At 39.2% G+C, this 21,776-nt stretch overlaps 1 protein-coding gene across 1 annotated transcript in view; it reads left to right on the top strand.

Moving 5' to 3' along the window:
• LOC135196177 (tRNA dimethylallyltransferase-like) overlaps window positions 1-16,960 on the top strand; it is a 204,739-nt gene extending 187,779 nt beyond the window's left edge. The window contains exon 8 of the mRNA XM_064222761.1: window positions 16,822-16,960. Coding sequence (XP_064078831.1) covers window positions 16,822-16,946 — 125 coding nt within the window. The 3' untranslated portion in view covers window positions 16,947-16,960. The remainder of the gene's footprint in view (window positions 1-16,821) is intronic.
• The last annotated feature ends 4,816 nt before the right edge of the window (window positions 16,961-21,776 follow it).

The following is a 21,776-nucleotide window of genomic DNA, read 5'->3' as shown; positions in this document are numbered from 1 at the left end:
GGGAAACGTTCCCGAGAGAAATCCGTGAATGTGTGAGTCCTCGAATACGGAGGGTCCACTGTATACCCACAACTGCACGTCTTACATACATATCCCAATCATTGTTACCTTTACTCATCACTCACAAAATCTCAGTCATCGTTCTAATAGTCCTTTCAGCCAAACTATTCGCACTGGGCATATACAGAGTAGAATACACATTCACAATACCCCATTCCTTCAACATTTCTTCAAATTCCCATCCCAAAAACTCAGGCCCATTATCACTCAACATTTTTCCCGGCTTACACACACACACACACACACACACACACACACACACACACACACACACACACACACACACTTGACCCACCATTTGCGCAACAGTTTCACTCCTCTTATCTTTGATGGGAACCAGATAAGCAAATTTACTCATGTGATCCACCATCACAATCATCCCCACATGTCCTCTCGCAGTCCTCAGGAAAGAAACACAATCACAAGCATTTCAAATGGCTCTTTCATCTGCAACCACAACACAGGTGGACTTGCATGCACACACTGATACTTTCCCCTCTGACAGTGTTCACACATGACAGCTACATCCACACAAATCTTATTCAACCTAGGGACATATAATCTCTTTCTCATGCATTCCCACGACTTATTTTTCCCCATTTGCCCAAACCAATCATGCATCAACAAACGACACATACAGCTGACTCAACAGAAAACACCAGCACATACACTTCCCGGTCATACAGCCCTTCCTGATGTAAAAAGTACACTATGTTTTTACACAGTACAAACCATTTAGCAACCCTCTTATATATATCCAACTCACATGACCAACCTTCCACATGCACTCCTCCTAAAACACATTGTCGCAACATACTTAATCTCCAGGCACTTGTCTTGCATTTCCTCAATCTCTTCCTTACTCAACAGATCATTCCCACTCTTAGCAATATCAATCATACCCATGAAGTTTGCTACAAATACATTACTATCTTGAATCATAGCCATTTTTTTTTTTTTTTTTTTTTTTTTTTTTTTTGCCCCCCTTTTTAAGAATTCTGTTTCCTATACAGTAGTACCTCAGGATACGAAATTAATCTGTTCCGAAGCGGCCTTCATAACCTGATTTTTTCGTATCTTGAACCTCATTTTACATGTAAATTGCTTAATTCGTTCCAAGCCCTACAGAAACACCCCAGTAAATTTTATAATGAAGCTAAATTGACCAATAAACAATGAAATACAACAATTTGGACCATTCAATATACCTAACATAACTGTGAGTACCTGTAAATACAGTCATTAGTGTACAGGGTACAAGAAATACTGTACGTACAGGTACATACATATGTAGTAAAATGTAGAACCTTACCTTTCGAATGAGGCGATCTCCGAAAGTGGCGACAGAGGAGGACAAATGGCCGAAAACATGAACACTTAACTTTACAAAACACATTAAAAAATGGCAGAAAACATTAACACTAAACTTTACAAAACACATTAACATATGGCAGAAAACATTATCTCTTAACCCTTAAACGCCAAACTGGGAGTAATTTTGCGTCGACATTTTTTGTTGTCTCTTTCTTAATCCGATGGACGTATTTTACGTCGACATTTTTTGTCTCTCAGGTGCCAACTGGACATACTTTACGTCGACATACAAAAGTTTTTAAAAAAAATTCGCTGAAAAATGCTTTTAGGCCTACCAGCCAAAAACTCTTGAATCACGCGCCTTGGGGGATGCTGGGAGTTCACGGATCAAGGCATTGTTTTGTTTACAATCGTTACGCAGGCGCGCAAGCGCGAATTTCTTTCTTGCCGCACTAAAAAGTATCTGTGACACATCTCTGAAATTATTTCGTCACTTTGACATAATTTTTGTACCATTTTAAGTTAGCCGTTACATGAAGTATTATATATGAAAATGTGTGCATTTTTATGTAGAATACAACAAAAAAATACTCATGATTGTAGCTTTTATCAGTTTTGAGATATTTTCATATAAATAACGATGTGCCAAAATTTCAACCTTCGGTCAACTTTGACTCTACTGAAATGGTCGAAAAACGCAATTGTAAGCTAAAACTCTTATATTTTAGTAATATTCAATCAGTTACCTTAATTTTGCAACTAATTGGAAGTCTCTAGCACAATATTTCGATTTATGTGTGAATTTATGAAAAAAATAACATTTTCTTTACATCCGCGTGGTAACTCTTCCGAATAAAATCATACATGCGATTGTGGTAATGTTTGCACCATTTTAAAATTAGCCTTTACATAAAGTTTTATATATGGAAATGTGCGCAATTTCATGCACAATACAACTAAAAACAACCCATGGTTGTAGCTTTTATCAATTTTGAAATATTTTCATATAAAAAATGATGTGACAAATTTTCAACCTTCGGTCAACTTTGACTCTACCGAAATGGTCGAAAAACGCAATTGTAAGCTAAAACGCTTATATTCTAGTAATATTCAATGATTTACCTTCATTTTGCAACAAACTGGTAGTCTCTAGCACAATATTTCGATTTATGGTGAATTTATGAAAAAAATAATATTTTCTTTACGTCCGCGCGGTAACTCTTCCGAAAAAATCATACGTGCGATTGTGGTAATGTTTGCACCATTTTAAATTAGCCGTTACATAAAGTTTTATATATGAAAATGTGCGCAATTTTATGTAGAATACAATAAAAAGTAATTGAAGGTTGTAGCTTTTCTCATTTTTGAAATATTTGCATATAAATCACGATAAATAGAAAAAAAAACACGTTCGGTCAACTTTGACTCTACCGAAATGGTCGAAAAACGCAATTGTAAGCTAAAACTCTTACATTCTAGTAATATTCAGTCATTTATCTTCATCTTGAAACAAATTCGAAGTCTCTAGCACAATTTTTAGATTTATGGTGAATTTAAAAAAAAAACTCCTTCCCTCCGCGCGCGGATTCTCCGCCACAAATCTCCGAAATGTGCACGTCCCATTCTCGGAATATTTGCTCCATTTCATATTAGGCATTTCATAGAGTTTTATATATGAAAATGTGCGCAATTTTGTGTAGAATAAAACAAAAAATATTTGAAGGTTGTAGCTTTTCTAATTTCTGAAATAATTGCATATAAAAAAATATAGACAGAAATTCGACATTCGGTCAACTTTAACTCGTCAGATATGGTCGAAAACTGTAATTTTAAGCTAATACTCTTACAGTATAGTAGTATTAAATCATTTTTCTTCATTTTGAAAGAAATTGGAAGTCTCTAGGACAATATTTAGATTTATGGTGAATTTTTGAAAAAAATATTTGTTTACGTCCGCGCGTTACGAATTCATGCATTATTTTGTTATAATATTTTCTCTGTGTTGCTTTTATCGTTTTACAATGTGTTATATACCAAAATGATCGCAATTTAGTGTACATTACAACGAAAAAAAAGTAACTTGTTACCTTTACCCGTTTTGCGCACAGCGCGATTTGAATACAATTATATATGAAATTTCGATTTTGCGCTATCATATATCGCATTATTTATATATGATAATGATAATTTTTTTCATTTCTGATGGTTGCATACTAAACTTCAGCCAATGCCAAAAAAAGGAGCCAAAAATGAACTCTTAATCTTGAAAACTAAGCGCGCTGTGATTTTTTGAAAAAAATATTTTTTCCGCTTCCACGCTCACTCCGAAACACCTCCGGGGCACAGGAGACAATTTTTATTTTACCGCTTCGGCGTTTAAGGGTTAACTTTACAAAAAACTTAAAATTAAATTTCTTTTTTTTTCTTCTTTTTTTTTCTTCTTTTTTTGAATTTTACATTTTTTTTTTTTACTGTTTTATACTTTACATTTTTTTTTTTTTTTTCCCCAAAATTTCATGTATCACTTGGATCTTCCTGTTTGCTTACTTCTACTAAAGGCATCTTTAAAAAATAACTATCCAAGGAAGATTGCTTCTGCCTGCTTTTGACAATGTTCCTGAAACGACTCAGGCAAACGTCATCAAACTGTGCAAGCATACGACCTGTGAAAGCCTTTTCAAGGGTGTCTCTTTTCTACAAATGATTGCACTTTATGAAAAGCAGCTAGAGCATCCTTAATTTCTGCCGTTTTCATAGGGTCCTCCTCATCCTCCTCCTCCTCGCCGCTGCTAGAGAACTCTTCTTGAACGACGTTATGTTGGAATGTTGGATGGCCTCCAACTCCTTCAGGTCATCTGATGTAAGTTCCTCTTGGTGCTCCTCGAGAAGGTCATTGATGTCGTCCTCGTCGACGACCAGCCCCATGGACTTGCCGAGTGCAAAGATCTCGTCAAGATCTGGTTGCCAAACAGTTTTGGGATAGTCAACTGTTTCTGAATCTGCATCAGCTTCGCCCACGTTGAATCCCTCGAAGTCTCGGGCGGATAGGGCATCAGCCCAGAGTTTCCTCCATGAAGAATTCAAGGTTCACCTTGAAACCTGCCAAGCTTGATCGATGAGTCGGATGCATATCACCATATCGAAATGCTCCTTCCAAAATTCACACAAGGTGAGGTTTGTGGTATCGGTGATGTCGAAACATCTCTTGAAAAGATGTTTTGTATACAGCTTCTTGAAGTTCTATATCACTTGCTGGTCCATGGGCTGAAGGAGAGGGGTGGTGTTAGGCGGAAGATAAAGAACCTTGATAAAAGAATACTCCGCTAGGATATCTTCCTTGAGGCCAGGAGGGCGAGCAGGGGCATTGTTCAACAACAGCAGACATTTCAGAGGGAGGCGCTTCTCTTCCAAGAATTTTTTCACTGTCGTGCCGAAACACAGATTTACCTACTCGGTGAACAAAAGTCTTGTTACCCAGGCTTTCGCATTAGCCATCCACATCACCGAAAGCTTCTCCTTTAGCACTTGGGCCTTGAAGGGTCGAGGAGTCTCGGAATGATAGGCAAGTTGGGGCTTGACCTTACAATCCCCACTGGCGTTGGAACAAAGTGCGAGCATAAGCCTAGTCTTTCATAGGCTTATGCCCGGGTAGCTTCATCCCTTCCTCCATGATCTACGTCCGACGAGGCATTTTTTTCCAAAAAAGGCCAGTCTCCTCACAGTTGAAGACTTGCTGAGAACTGTAGCCTTCGTTGATCGTCCTCTCATCGAATGTCTCAATAAAGGCTTTGGCCGCTTTTGTGTCCGAGCTGACAGCTTCCCCATGCCACACCACCGAATGGATACCAGTCCATTTACGGAATTTATCAAACCACCCCTGAGAAGTCTTGAACTCTGGGGTTGGTGTCGATGTCCCTTCTCCTCCTTCGTCTTCGGCCTGGGCAATCAGATCACCGAAAATAGCCCTGGCCTTGTGGCAGATTGCCGTTTTGGTTATCGTATTGCCAGTGATTTCTTTGTCTTTTATCCATACAAGAAGCAGTCTCTCCATCTCATCATGCACGTGGCTCCTCTTGTTGGACAAAATAGTCACGCCCTTGGAAGGTGTAGCTGCTTTGATGGCTTCCTTCTGCTTAAGTATGGTGCCTATCGTTGACGGATTTCGGCCGTATTCCTTAGCGATCACACTCAACTGTAGGCCAGCTTCATACTTTATAATTATGTCCATAAAAAGCATCCTCTTCTTTCCGTGAACTTCAACAACATTCTTGGACCCATGGCTAATTTAGTTAATTAAGTTCACACACAACACGATAAAGTAACTTACTACGAAGAAAGCAAAATCACTAACGCAAATTTATGTTAACCCTTAAGCGTTGAGCTGGTATTTCCGAAAGTGTCTCCCGTATGCCGGCGGCGTTCGCGAGTGAGCGCGAAGTGGAAAAAAAGTTTTTTTCAAAAAATCACAGCATGCTTAATTTTCAAGATTAAGAGTTCAGTTTTGGCTCCTCTTTTTGTCATTGCCTGAAGTTTAGTATGCAACCATCAGAAATGAAAAAAAATATCATTATCATATATAAATATTGGAAAATATGACTGCAAAATTTTTTTTTCATATATAATTGTATATAAATCGCGCTGTGAGCAAAACGGTTAAAGCTAATGAGTTAATTATTTTTTCGTTGTATTGTACACTAAATTGCGATGATTTTGGTATATATAAAATTGTAAAACAATCAAAGCAACACACAGAAAATATTATCACAATATGATGGATGAGTTCATAATGCTCGGACATAAAAAAAAGCAGTTTTCACAAATTCACCATAAATTGAAATATTGTGCTAGAGACTTCCCGTTTGTTGCAAAATGAAGGTAATTGATTGAATATTACTAGACTGTAAGTGTTGTAGCTTACAATTGCAGTTTACGACAATTTCGGTCGAGTTAAACTTGACCGAAGGTTGATTTTTGCTATTTATCGTGATTTATATGAATATATTTCAAAACTGATACAATTTCATATATAAAACTTCATGTAATGGCTAATTTAAAATGTTACAAACATTACGACAATCGGACGAAAAAATTTATGATTTTTTCAGAAGAGTTACTGTGCGGACGTAAGGAAAGGTTTTTTTTTTTTTTTTTTTTTTTTTTTTTTTTTTTTTTTTTTTTTTTTTTTTTTTTTTTTTTTTTCATAAATTCACCATAAATCGAAATATTGTGCTAGAGACTTCCAATTTGTTGCAAAATGAAGGTAAATGATTGAATATTACTAGATTGTAATAGTTTCAGCTTACAATTGCGTTTTTTGACCATGTCAGTCAAGTCCAAGTTGACCGAAGGTTGAAATTTTGGCACTTATAGTTATTTATATGAAAATATTTCAAAACTGATAAAAGCTACAACCATGGGTTGTTTTTAGTTGCATTCTACAGGAAATTGCGCACATTTTCATATATAAAACTTTATGTAATGGCTAATATAAAACTGTGCAAACATTACGACAATCGGACGAAAAAAATTTGATATTTTCGGCAGTTACCCCGCGGACGTAGGAAAGTTTTTTTTTTTTTCTAAAATTCACCATAAATCAAAATATTGTGCTAGACACCTCCAATTCATTGCAAAGTGAAGGTAAATGATTGAGTATTACTAGAATGTAAGAGTTTTAGCTTACAATTGTGGTTTTCGACCATTTCGGTCAAGTCATAGTTGCCTGAATGTTGAAATTTTGGCACTTATCGTTATTTATATGATAATATTTCAAAACTGATAAAAGCTACAACCATGGGTTGTTTCTTGTTGTATTCTACATGAAATTGTGCACATTTCCATATATAAAACTTTATGTAACAGTTAATTTAAAATGGTGCAAACATTTCGACAATCGGACAAAAAAATGTCTGACTTTTTCGGAAGAGTTACTGCACGGAAGTAAGGAAAATGTTTTTTTCATAAATTCTCCATAAATCGAAATATTGTGCTAGAGACTTCCAATTTGTTGCAAAATGAAGGTAAATGATTGAATATTACTAGAATATAAGAGTTTCAGCTTACAATTGTGTTTTTCGACCATTTCGGTCGAGTCAAAGTTGACCGAAGGTTGAAATTTTGGCACATCATTAACCTTGAGTTGTTTATTGTTGTATTCTACATGAAATTGCACACATTTTCATATATAATACTCTATGTAACGGCTAATATAAAATGGTGCAAAAATTATGCCAAAGTGACAAAATAATTTCAGAGATGTGTCGCTGATGCTTTTTAGTGTGAGAAGAAAGAAATTCGCGCTTACGCGCCTGGTTAACGATTGTAAACAAAACAACAGCTTGATCCGTGAGCTCCCAGGATCCCCCAAGGCGCGTAATTTAAAAGTTTTCACCTATTAGGCGTATAACTATTTTTCCACGAATTAAAAAAAAAAAAAAAAATTTCGTCGACGTACCATACGTCAGTTGGGCACCTGACAGACAATTTTCGTAGACGTTTTTATACATCCAATCGGCGTTAAAGGGTTAACAAACAAACGAACGAATTCCTCATGCGTACAATAACACTGATGCGACGAAGTGGTCGAAGGACGCCTTTACGTATAAGGATGATGGGACAGATGCGGACCAATAGGAGAGCAGGATCTTACGGCGGTGACTAGCATCAGAAACCAATGGGAGAGTGGGAGGATGATGGCAAATCTACTCAGCTGGCAGCGCACAAGTTTTAAAATTGTTCTCGGCGGTCCGAGCGAATCTCAGGCTTTACCTTAAGCAACCTGAATTATTTTTGTATACAGAAGCAAAAAATCTTCGTCTTCGCTTTCATAACCTGGATTTTTCGTAAGTAAGGACTTTCGTATGTAGAGGTTACACTGTACAGTGGTTGAATAATAATGAGATATATTTGATTTACGATGATACGTTAATTGTACATTTGGCATTTGAACTTTCAAAATAGGCAGTTATAATTTACAACAGGTGGTTCTAAGTATTCATGGGGGCAGGGGTCTGGTACGCATCCTACAAGGTTCACTGTGTTTATGTGAAGTAGAGACAGTGTTTGAAAACTGCAGTACCCTGGGTCCATTATCAGTGGCTGGTATGGTGTTTGCTTTGGGTGGGGGTCTCTTCACCTTAATATAGGGTGTAGAGTCTGGGAAGCCTGGGCTACTGTGTACCTGGAGTATCCACCAGTTCTTTGTAATGGATGGGGTGCAGTTTTTACAGTGTGCCCTCAACTTATGATGCCACCGACTGTTGATTCAATCTTTAACAGCACTTTACAGTGCTGTAACTTGATGTTGCATCAAGTTAACGGTGTTTACAGTACTTTACCTTGATGCAACATCAAGTTACGGCACCATAACTCAAGATATGGTGCCGTAAGAGCTGTTAAAGTGCCGTTAACAGCGAAAAACCGTCTCACGGTAAATCAGCTTCAAACGGCGGAAATCAACTCAGTGTGGAGCTGGAACGGGTCCCCCGCCATAAGTTGAGGACGCACTGTAACTTGTGTAGGTGGCAGTGTTGTCTAGTTGTTTTATTGTGGTACTGTGCCCATGGCAAGGGCACTATTTGAGGTTTTGCGAGCCATCAGATAACTTTTGCTGCAAACCTTCCACTGATGTTTTGCTAGCCATCGGAATACTCCTTCCCTGCAAAGCCCCCACTTAAGTACAGGCACTCCACAACTATACCGCCATGCCCTACAGGTTGTGATGCGCTCCAACCAAAGGCAGTATCTACCTGTGGTAGCTCACTTGCCAGGTAAGGTTACAACAAGCATTTTACCAATGCTAGCTATTTTTCTATTTTGAATTTATTACCATCACTGTATGTTTTGGAGTTCAATGTCCATACATCTCATCTCCTGTTGATATGAAAATGTTGTTTTCATAATCAAATAAGTTTCATATAGACTTACCAAGTAATTTCAGAATCAGGGAACCCTTCCTCCTCCCCTTTCATTACATTGGGCACATACGAATTGACGAATTGAGCTCATCAGCTGTGTCGTACCTATTCTTCCCTGAAAGTGGGCGGGGGCCAGTCACCTACACTAAAACAAGAGAAGGGCTACCGCAAATTTCAGAATTTAAGCTGCCTTGCGAGTTGAAACATTAGCTATGTAATTACTTGGTTAGAGTATATGAAACTTAATTTGATTATGAAAATAAAATTTTTAACAGCCATTGTAGTTTGTGTTCACAAGCTTATCTTAGCAATTAAGAGCTAGGCTAAAAAAAAATATATGCAGCACTACAGACCGGGTAAACTTTGAGGTCAGCCAGTGTAAAAAAAAAATTCTCCCTACCTTCCACTAGACGTTGAAAAGGACTTAACAACTCCTTGTGGGGCCTGTTTTACAAGACAATCATGAATTTAACCACATTATACATTTTTTTTTATTTATAAAATTATAATTACCACTCACACAATATCATAACAGATAAGAACTAAAATCAGAAACAAATTCCGAGTATATTTGTTGTAAAATATTTACAAGATTTTTTGAGGAATACATGTTTCTGAAATTTTTTTTGCAAAATTACAAATATGTTATTGTTATAATACAATTAAGTTTGTTCATACTTACCTGGCAGATATATATAATTAAAGTGCCCACCCACCTCCCCTCAGGAGACAGCGGCACTGATAAAATATGAATAGAAAATGGGAATGGTTCCTGATATCCGCCTCCCAGCGGCAGGAATGGGTACTACCACCTGGCCGCCCACTGCGTGCGCCGCGAATTTTGAAATTCTGTCAGACTTCAGAGAATACAGCTATATATATATCTGCCAGGTAAGTATGAACAAACTTAATTGTATTATAACAATAACATTTTGTTCATGAAACTTACCTGACAGATATATATATAGCTGAATCCCACCTTCGGATGGTGGGAAGAGACAGAATAGGATTTTTAGGAAACTAAATTAAGTAGATGATATACATCTTGGTTCCTCACCTGTTAGCATAGCCGACTTCGTGATTATTGTCACCAAAGTTTGCTTCTGCTTTACTAGAGTTGCCAGCGAGGTAGAGACCTGTAATGCTGGTGCGCTCTAGATGATCTGTCAACGGGGGCGTGACCACAATGTGACTAGACCATATGACCATACTTCTGAGGGCAACGAAGCTAAAACCACCACCTGACCTAACCTATCAAAGTTAGTTCCATAACTTCTAGGCTAAAGAAAAGGAACGCGCCTCAAGCGACCAACCCTTCAAAGTTAAAAGCACACCTATCCCTTTTCTATAGGATAGGATTCGTGTTGCTTCCTGCCCCCAAAACTATATCTACGGATATGTATGGTCCTAGCGACTTACAGATCTCAAATGTCGTCTTCACATCCCGTTGGGAGTGTGAAGCGAACACAGAGTTGCTCCGCTAAAGCGTGGCACTCAGGATGTTACTGAGTGTCATGCTCTGTTGAAATGCTTCCGAGGCCGCGCCCTCACCTCTTGAGCATTCATATTAAGAAAAAATCTCAAATCTTTATGCAGACATAATGAATGAGACTTTCTTAAAAGAACTCCTTGACTATAATCCCAGGGTGTTCTTGGACATGAACCAGTCTGGTCTTTTTACGGAACACCGCAGATTGTCCGTTGACCTCGACTTTCTATAGTTTTATCAAGATAAAACTTGAGAGACCCGACAGGGCACAGGACTCTCTAATGCCCTTGCCCAATAATTTGTGCCATACCCTTGGTCTCCAAGCCTTCGGGTCAAGGGTTAGACAGGTTTTCGTTCTTACCAAGAACGGAAGGCTTAGAGGACAGACCGCATTATGTCTTTTAAAGCCAAAACCTCTGATGATGGCTAAAACCTCACTAACCCTCTTTGCCGTGGCTAGAGCGGTTAGAATGTTAGCCTTTCTGGTCACGTGTATTAAGTTCGCAGAAAGGATAGGTTCGAAATGCTCTTGGCATCAGAAACTCGGACTACGTCTAAGTTCCATGCCGGAACCTTCGATCCAGAGAATTTCAAAATCTCCACAGACCTCAAAGATCGTGAAGCTTTGTTGTCTGACAGAACCGAATCTCTGAGCCTAGAGGCCGTCAACAACATATTTGCATATTCTACAATAGTTAGGACTTCTAGCTTATCTCATACTTCAGACGGAAAGATAGAACCATAAAGAAATTCACAGAGGTCGAGGTGGAGGAACAGTCATTTTCCCTTCACTATCTCCAGAAATGGCCCCCTCCGATTGAACACTGAAAATAGGCAGCACTGCTTTGCCTTGGCCAAGAGACTGCCATTAATCTTGAAGATCTTATCGCTTCTCGATAGTCTGAACGCCTTCAGACTCAGAGAGGAGAGATATTAGATACTTCACTAAGTGACGATGTTAGATTACACCGATTCTCTCGGGAAGGGTCTTTGGACAATTCTCTCTGAATTACATGACCTCTGTGAATCCAACCTCTTAAAGGCCAACATGGTGGCGACTAATGCTAATCCTCTAGGATCCTGAATAAGGGAACAACTTAAGAGGAAGCTCCTTCGTCTTCAATATTACGAAAACTTAACGAAAGGACGCCCTCAGTCTCTCCTCAACTTACGACATACTTCTAAGTGAGGATTACTCAGACGTCAGTAGTTGCTGCCTTCGATCGAGAAGACCCGCACGGACGTGCACTAGTTTAACGAACCTCTTGAGGATCGTTACGTTCCGTGCCGAAGCCCAACACCAACTCTCTTTTCTTGAGCTATGAGAGAGCTGAGAAATTATCCGAGATGATTTGGACCACTCGATCAAAACTCACTCTTCGAGGAACTGGAGAGCCGACCAAATTGGCTTCCAATTCTTTCAGACAATGTGCCCGGACATCTGTTCCTCTGTTCGGATGTCTGGTACCCTCTCGCTATCACCTGAGGTGATCCTCAAGCCGTTGAGAGAAAATTAGAATTATTACTAGATCTTTGATGTTATTCCAATTTCTCCGTGAGGAAAAACTGTAGAGGTCTGAATTGCTGTTTATTCAGGGAAAACAAGCTTCTCCAGCGAGGAAATGGTCCCCAGCAAACTCATCCATTCCCTCACTCAGCCTGCTTCCTTCCCTAAATAAGGCTGCGCTTTGCATAAGCAGGAGAGCATTATTATAGTGCTATGCCGCGGTAGACTCGTATAGAATTCTGTTACAGTGCGGTAAAACCGCACCGAACAGGTATAAGAGATATCTTGTTGAAATTTTCTAAGTAAACGGAAGGCATGCTCATTCATGATTACTAGAAATTTCCTCAACCCGAGGCTAAAATCCATGATTGTAGGGCAGAGAGACGGCTAGTCAGCCATTCCCGCAGGGAAGAGAGACGTAACCAACCGCGCATGTCACAGAGCTAGCCGGTACTGCGTAGATCACAGTAACAGCAGCCTTTTTCATTCATCGTCTTCGTACTATCTGCCTGAGTTGCCAGCTACTCCCTTTACGAAGGAATAGGTATGATATTGTCGAGCAAATGGAAACTCTCAAGCAGGCATATTTAAACGAAACAGAATTCGCTAAATACCGAAGCTGAGTTGGTGTTGTCGTAACAATACCTTAAGAGTTGTTCTTACTCCGAAAACTCTTGGAAGGTTGAAGGGAGTGTTAATTAAATACATTAGAACAACAGTTCTTTCGGCTTCTATCCGTAGAGGTAAATACGATATGCGTATATGACTTGACCCATGCGTTAGCAAAATGACGCAAAGATAAACTACGTAAGAATTGTAGTAATTTGAACATCAATTCTCTACTACATCTTTCCTCGACGAGAAAAAGAGAAAGAAAGGAAAACGACTGTCCACGTTCTAATGAATGAGACTTTTTAAAAGAACTCCTTGACTCTTTGCCAAGACTCTTTGCCAAGAGAAGGGAGTAACATTCGAATAGAGACCATCAAGTGAGAACTGAGGATCGAAAAGGACCGTTCAGTGTTCTTATGATATTGGACATAAGACTTCCTGGATCTAGTCTACAAGTCTTTTTCTTACTCCCCGGATGAGCCTCTGAAAATGAATGAGAGCTCTTCCGAAATTTGTTAATGAGAGTTTATCCGCTTAAACGATAAAAACGTTAAAATCTATGTCAATGAGAACTACCCCATTTATGAGGGGTCCCCCACTTAAAAGACAAAACGTTAAGTATCTTGACAATGGGGAAAACGTCCTTACTAGACAAAACAATTAGTACTTTGCTAATAGGGGAAAACCCTTTAACATGACCGAAAGTCACCCAGGAATCCGAGTATATAATCTTCCCGATTCTCAGAGAAATCGATGAAGAGGCAGGAGGGATCGAAGAAAAAATTTGGGTATGTCTCTCCGCTAACTCCAAATCCTTTTTAAAAATTTCTGTAAAGGAATGTCCTGTGGAGAGTCCTGAAAAACCTCCTCTTGACGAGCGTTTAGAAAGCGTCAAGCGTCCCAAGAAACGTCCTGAACAGCAATAAGACGCCGTCTACAAGTCTTTTTCTCTCGCAAAGCGTCCTGCCGAGCTTCCACCGAAGCGTCCTGGCGAATGTCCACAAAAGCGTCCTCATAAGTGTCCTGCCGAGCGTCCTCATAAGCGTCCTGCTTAGCGTCTTGCTGAGCGTCCTCAAAAAACGTCCTGCTTAGCTGCGAGCGTGTCTGTGCAGAGAACACCAAGTGTTCTGAACGACATTTCAGAGAGGATCTCGTTGAGCGCCCTGATGCATGCAAGGCCCGCCAAGAGACGTCCTGGCGAGCGACCTTGCCAACATCTCAATGTTATGACGTACCGCGTTTTGCGTAGGACGTTGAATATTTTCAAGGGACGTCCTCATGCGAGTCTCCATGGAGAGCCGCACGCTGCTCCTGAAGTGTGTGAACACTAAAGGAAGACGTACGGCTTTCGTCTTCAAGACGGGCCTTAAAGACCTTCATACCTTCTTACAAAGACAGTGGCCGCCTGTGCGACAACTTGCGTCTAAGTAATGCAAAAGAACATCTCCAGAAACACACTCAGCAAAGGAACGCCGAGCGTCCGAAAGACACCCTCGCAAGGTGCTTGCCGAGCGTCCTGGAGAACGTCTCTACTTGTAGGACGTCGAGCACCTCCAAAAGCTTCCTCACGTCTAAATTGCCCTTCTTATGCCGAACCAGAGACATAAGTTGTTTGACTGTGCAAAGCAGCTTGCCGGACGTCAAACTTATCAGCTTGAACAACATCCTTTTTCGAAGTAAAGCAAACGTTACATAACATATACGGAGCGCCATGAGGAGAGGAGACGAATACTGAGTTGCTCCTCCAAAAGGTGGAATCAAGAATGTCCTTGATTACCATATTCCTTTTGGAATGCTAGCGAGGTTGAAACAGCTCTAACTTCATGAGCGTTCACTCGCAGGAGGCTCAAATCACTCTTCTGGCAAGATGAATGAGCCTCCTTAATAATGTATAAATGAGCGTTCACTTGCAGGAGGCTCAAATCACTCTTCTGGCAAGATGAATGAGCCTCCTTAATTATGTCCCTTAGGAAAAGAGCCAGTGCATTCTTCGAAAAGGGTAGATGTGGTCTCTTCCCGAGCACCATAAATTACCCGAAGGACCTCCTACTTCCTTCGTTTATGTAAATAAAATTTGAGAGCCCTGACAGGGCACAGGACTCTTTCATCCTCTCGTGACGAGAGAGGACGTGAAGCGTCCTCTTCTCTAAAGCTTCTAAAGAGGGCGCGAGTCCTTCCGAGAGCTCCAACCCCTGTGTGGGGAGGACGCCTCGGAGGACGAGAAGCAAACCTTCAAGATTCGTGCACGGCTCGATCTTCGCAGCCTGGGAAGCGACAACAGACCTCCGCGAAAGAAAGCCAGATCAGCGTGAAAAACCCGTAACCCTCCTTCGGCTTTTGACATGCCCTCTCCCTGGTTTCCTGGGAGTCCGACAGAGGTCTAGGCCTAGAGGCGTTATGGGGCCGATCTGACGTTTCCCTCCTGACGAGAGAGAGGACGTGAAGCGTCCTCTTCTCTAAAGCTTCTTAGAGGGCGCGGAGTCCACTTCCGAGTGCTCCAACCCTTGCGCGGGGTAGGACGTCTCGGAGGACGAGAAGCAATCCTTCAAGATTCGTGCACGTGCACGATCTTTAGCAGCCTGGGAAGCGTCAACAGGTCCTGCCGAAGGGACGCCAGATCGGTGGGGAGCCCCCGTAACCCTCTTGGGGCTTTCGACATGCCCTCTCCCTGAGTCCTGGGAGTCCGACAGAGGTCCAGGCCTAGAGGCATTATGGGGCCGATCTGACGCCCCCTCCACAACACAAGGGGCACTACACTTCACAACACTGATTGGAGAGCGAGCACTTTTGTCTAAGATTACTTGATGTAATCCTCTAGCAGACACTTCTTCTAGGCCCGTAAGCCATACCACAGGGTTAGGCAAAATAAATCCTACAGGAGGTAAGAAGTTTCATTATTTCTAACTTCTGTTTACTGTGGAGGAAAACTCCTGATTCTAACACGCTCTAAAATGCGTACATGAATCCTACTTCTTCCGTAATCAGTCACACATTACACAATTACATTGATCTTTATGCAAAGAAAACATGTAAACGTCATATATACTAAGCGAGTGTCTACCGAAAGTTCCGGTAGCCTCACCTTACCCCATGCAGACAACAAAGTCTGAAACTAGGCTAACTAGCTTCAGACATCATATGCAATGAAAAAATTTAACTTATGATAGCGTATGCCTAGCCACAAATCCAAGTCAAAAATCGAAAGAATAATTAGGATACTTAAGCGGCTAATGAAGTTTCAAAATCCTAGGCGGAGGTCTGTAAACAGTTGTTTACCGACCGGCGACAGAAAAAATATGAATAGAAAATGGGAATGGTTCCTGATATCCGCCTCCCAACAGCGGGAATGGGTACTACCACCTGGCCGCCCACTGTATGTGCCGCAAATTTTGAAATTCTGTCGGACTTCAGAGAATACAGCTATATATATCTCTGTCAGGTAAGTTTCATGAACAAAATAGCTGACATACTATCATAAAAGCTAAGAACCACAACCATCAGCAGTCCCTGAGTGTATTTATGAGTAAATAAATAAAAAGACATCATGGAAGAAGTCCAAAGCTCAACTAACTTCATGAGATGCCTATTTGGCTAAAGGAACCTGATAGTTCAATTGTCAAGAGTCATTTATATCCCATTGAAGTTATGGAAGCTCTGCCGCTCAATCTAGCCAAATCATATGGTGCATAGTACATATTGACGTTAGTCAGGAGTGAATCCGTCCACCACACAAAACCTGTTATCACTCCTCATATGATGGTATCCATCCATTTAGGGTTAATGTAAAGAACTTCAGGTTTGTATGTTAGGGAAAAATACAAATTTCTTTTAAAACTTGCTATTTTGTTTTCATGGATGCTGGTAAATTTTCTAAGTATGTATTGGTGTCATGATGCTTAAGATTTTTTTTTTTTTTTTTCCAGATGACAAGACTCGTTTCGAATGCGATGTATGTGGACGTGTTGTTATTGGCCAGTTGCAGTGGCATTCCCATCTAAAAGGAGCTAAACACCGGAAGATGTTAAAACGAAAACACCAAACAAATTGACTTGTGTTTCTATAAGATAAATATATTTTATATCATAATTGACTTTCATTCATCATGCATGGACTGATTTTGAAATGTCCTAATGCAATGACCAATAAAGCTATGAGCCTTTTACAAAAATTTTTAATAAATATGTAAATCATTATTACTTTTAGCTGCAGTTAGGTTGTCCACACTAATTGCTCAAGTTCATAGTGAGTGCACTATTGGTTGATCCTCCCTACCATTCTGTGTCCAGACAAATGTAGTTTATTTCAGACTTCACTAAATAATTAGTAATTGTCTAGTATTTTAAGGTAAGCTTTCTGGTATCTTCTGAAATATGATGGTATGTCGGAAAGACAATGCAAATTATTCTACTTTTACACAATTTCACATATACATTGTATAAGCTTGAAAAAAAGTGTTAGCAACCCACTTTGTACAAGGTTGTTGACATAGTGGGAAGTTTTCACACAATTAAGTGTTTGAAATTAGAGCCTTGAATTCTAATACCTCTCACATGTAAGATTTTATATCCAGAGTACTAGTTATGATTAGTTAATTGTGCTACTATGGGTTATACTCTCTTCTTATCAGGCAGCAAAAACAGTTATGAGCATTAGTCTCCGTCTGGTAACGAAACCTTCAGAGATAAGAGCAAAATGCATGGTAACAAGTGTAACTCAAAAGCGCCTCAGTGGCGTGATCATTATGGTCTTGGCCTGCCACTTCGGTGGCCGCGAGTTCGATTCTTGGGCATTCCATTGAGGTGCGAGAGATGTGTATTTCTGGTGATAGAAGTTCACTCTTGATGTGGTTCAGAAGTCACGCAAAGCCATTGGCCCCTTTGCTGAATAATCACTAGTTCCATGCAACGTAAAAACACCATACTAAAAGAAAAAAGGATCTTTAAAGTATTTTAATATCCAGTGTGCATGTTGAAAATAAAATACTCTACTTAGCATTTTGACGTAAAGTAAAGAGAATGTTAAGCCTAGCCATTATCATACAGATTATTGAAAAAAATATACTAATGAACTACAATATAGTATAAAGAAAGAAACCTGAGATGATAACCCATGCAGTAGCAATGGCTGAAATATACATTCTAGCCCTACCAAGATTGTAATCAGTCACCACAAATTACTTGGCTTATGGGTATCTAGACATATTGTTCTTCAAGGAAAAAATAGAATAACATTGAACATTCCTAGGGAACATGGGGTATACTTAAGAGTAATGTAAACTATTCTGATGGGATAGTCAGTTATTATGATAAATTTGGAAAAGTATTGAAAGGATGAAATTGCTACATTATGCCTTTAAAAAGCATTTGAGTAACACACTAGGATAATCTCTGCAATGGTATATGGTTCTCAAAGATGAAAGTTTTACATTTGCCATTATCCTTTTTTTTTTTTTTTTTTTTTTTTTTTTTGATAGTGTGCAAATACCTTTGAGCCATCCGGTGCTTCAGTCTCACTACACTGGAATAGTCATCAAATGATATAGCAATCATTTAGCTCTTTCCTTCATTAGCCAATATTTTTCAGAGTACTATTTTGTTCTTTAAGACTATTTACTAACAGAAAGCAAGCATCAGACAGCAGACTTGAACCTGAATTCAGGAACTGCTGCTACATACTGTCTTATTTCCATTGTTGTTCTTATCTGGGACATACTCTACAACTTGGCAGAGGATTCAAGGAGAGATAGGTAAATTACTTTCACTTAATAACTTAACAGGGCACAGTGCTACTTCCTGACTCTTGTAACCAAACAACACACCATCAATTCAAACAGAGTTCTTACGGTAGTGTAACATGAGGTTGATTTACCATTTTCCATCAAAACTGGATTTGTTACAATATCCAAATTCTCCCTAAGGTAATGGACATATGTTGCCTCTATTGTAAAAAAATATGAAAAGTTATCCTTGCTACTTAGTGCAAAGTTTGACTGAAAGATGCTGGAAAATGTGCTTGTATAATACTTCCTATTACTAGCCACAGACTCCGGGGCCCTTCTCCAAGGACTAAATAGTACTTTTCCACCAAACAATATAGGACAGTTTTATAGTAATTTGTATTTTCCTTAATACATAAACCTGAAGTTCTTTACAAAGGGTTTAGCTTGCAAATGCTAGTTGGAGCAAGATGAAGGGTACTATATCCCTGTCGTGTTCTCATCTTCAAATCTTGTCCATCCATCATGCGACTGCTTGCTACTGCCTCTGCCCTACTAGAAGTAGAAGCGAAAGTTTCCGTTGATACAAAACAGCTTGTGGGGGCAAATGATTTAATTTCTCTCTTTCAAGATACATTTAAGTTTAGTCTACATTTTCCTCACATTGGAAGTGTAATTTGATAATGAATAAGTAAATTTAAAACAAAATAATAAACATCATGATACTGAGGTTATGTAACAAAACTATTATTTTACAGAATATGTGTATACTAACCATAAAGGGAACTTTTAAAAATGAACCTTACCTCTTCCATTATATAACTTTTACTTCTATGTCAGTGGTAGTTCACCTGAATGAAACAAAAAAATGAGAACACTCAGTTTTATGTGAATCAGTCTTCTATCCATCTACTTCTCCCACCCCCCACCAGGGTACCAATAGTTATAAACACACACACAGCTGGTCAGTCTACTTCTACCTCTGGTTTCAGTAGGAAGTTGACATATTGTATTTGGTTTTCTGTTGGGTTGTTCTTTTATTTGTTAAATATTAAATCGAGAATTGGTAAGTAGGAAGAGTAAGGGTAAGAGAGGTATGACTAAAAATGTGGAAGTAGATTTGTTGTATTTGGAAGATGTAAGAAAGGTCAGAATGGAAGTAGCAAAAGTGAGAGTGAAAGCGAGCAGGAAGTGCAAAAGGCGTTGTATGTGGGAGAGGTACCCCGATGTGAGAATTATGAGGAATATAGTATTAGGGATATAGGGGACTTTTTTTTTTAGAGTATGAAAAGTATTGTGTGGCTAAGTATGGCGATAACAGGATCTATGTTGAGTATGTATGTGATAGGGGACTGGACTTGCTTATAATTTAAGTGTCCGTAAGTACTAGTGATACATATGCTAGAAAAAATGTAGGGATATATATAATATATATTATATATATATATAATATATATATATATATATATAATATAATATATATATATATATATATATATATATATATATATATATATATATAGTAATCCTACTTATGTGGATTTAGATCCAAAAGGTTATATATATGCTAAATTGATATACTTATATAAATGCATGTTATGAAGGTAATTAATCAATTAGAATTACTAAGGCATTTCTGGTAGTTACATGACACACAAAAATTATATGTATTAGTATAAGATTATAAGAACAAAAATTAATGGTACCTTGTAAGAGATAAACATGTACTGATTAAAGATAAATGTGATTAAAGTTACATGTGTACTTTGATATATATTTCTGGTGCGTGCAAATGCACAGCTATATTGATTCATTGATTAAATTATATATGCTTCAGGTGCGCACTATTAGATTATCATTCTGAGATAATGATATGTGGGATGGATTGTTAATGAGCCTCGCTACTTTACAAGTTAACCAAAATACTGATCCACTTTTCACATAATTCACAGTTCCGAAACAAATCAGCAGCTATGTGAAGTGGCCAAATTCACGTAACGCGAATGTCCCATGGCTTCAGGATGTAGGAAATTGTCTTGGCGGGTTCTGAACTTCCATTCATGGGCCTGCTTTAAATTCCTTATCCTGTGCCAAGCGAATACGTTCACGACGATCATGATTGCCACTGTCAACATGAAAATGGCCAGCAGTGCATAGTAGCGAATGTCTTCATTAGGTGTGTAAACAGGGTGGACCGGATCCATAGTAGCCAGGCGCTCCAGCTGCTTGGCTACCGTGGGGTTGTATGGCAGGGGGAGTTCCGCGATGTGGTTGGTGTCCCACATCATATTAGCGAAATAGGACCTCTCCCGGATGATTGTGCTTACTCCATGGACGGTGTAGTTGGCCGTTGCTCCACAGCAGCCATCGGCAGCAATGAAGAGATGAGATTCCGTAGCTGATCCATCTGGGCAGGACACTAGAAATTTCTCCAGGGAGAATCTCAGCCAGGTTCTGTTGTTCAGCCTGTGAGCGAACTTATACTTGTCATAAGGATACAGGTGATCCAAGCAGTGTTCTTGCGTATTGGGCAAAGTTGCATTGAATGCTAGGTCTAACTCACATAAATCCTCGGAAATATTCAGGAATTCATAGGAGTCAGCTGTGTAAACCTATTTATCCATGGTTGTGCAGCAATTAGCGAATGATTCTAGGTCTCTGACGACCGTAAAAGTTTCCTTCTTAGGGGAAATTAATACATAGCCAGACAGATTCGATATAACTAGTAATGAGCTATTTGACATGTAAGTGGGAAATGGTGCTACTTTATAGGATTCCCATGCATCAGAAGTATCAAAAGGGATATTAATCATGATTCTATAGTGTTCTACGCTAACTGAGATTAGGCTATAATAGAACTAAATATTATTTGCTTCTAACAAAGGAGTATAACCGAGTTTGTCATGAAGCTTTCTCTATGGTTAATGTTAAGTCTTTCATAGGTAACAAGTGCAGTGACAAGACTCCTTTGGTCGCAAGTGTTATGGCTTCCACATAATCTTTGGATTTTTCAATTAAATGAAAAATCCACCTTCGTATTGTAATATGCTAAAGTTGCGAGCAAAGATTGAACATCTTGGATATGATTCAAGTTACTGGAATGTTCATTCACTAGTCATGAGCTCGTGAACCCTTAAATGCCTAAGCGGTATGTCAGAAATC

This window comes from Macrobrachium nipponense, chromosome 17 (assembly GCF_015104395.2).
Source record: "Macrobrachium nipponense isolate FS-2020 chromosome 17, ASM1510439v2, whole genome shotgun sequence".
Classification (NCBI taxonomy): Eukaryota; Metazoa; Arthropoda; class Malacostraca; order Decapoda; family Palaemonidae; genus Macrobrachium; species Macrobrachium nipponense.
This window is presented reverse-complemented; position numbering and strand designations above follow the sequence as displayed.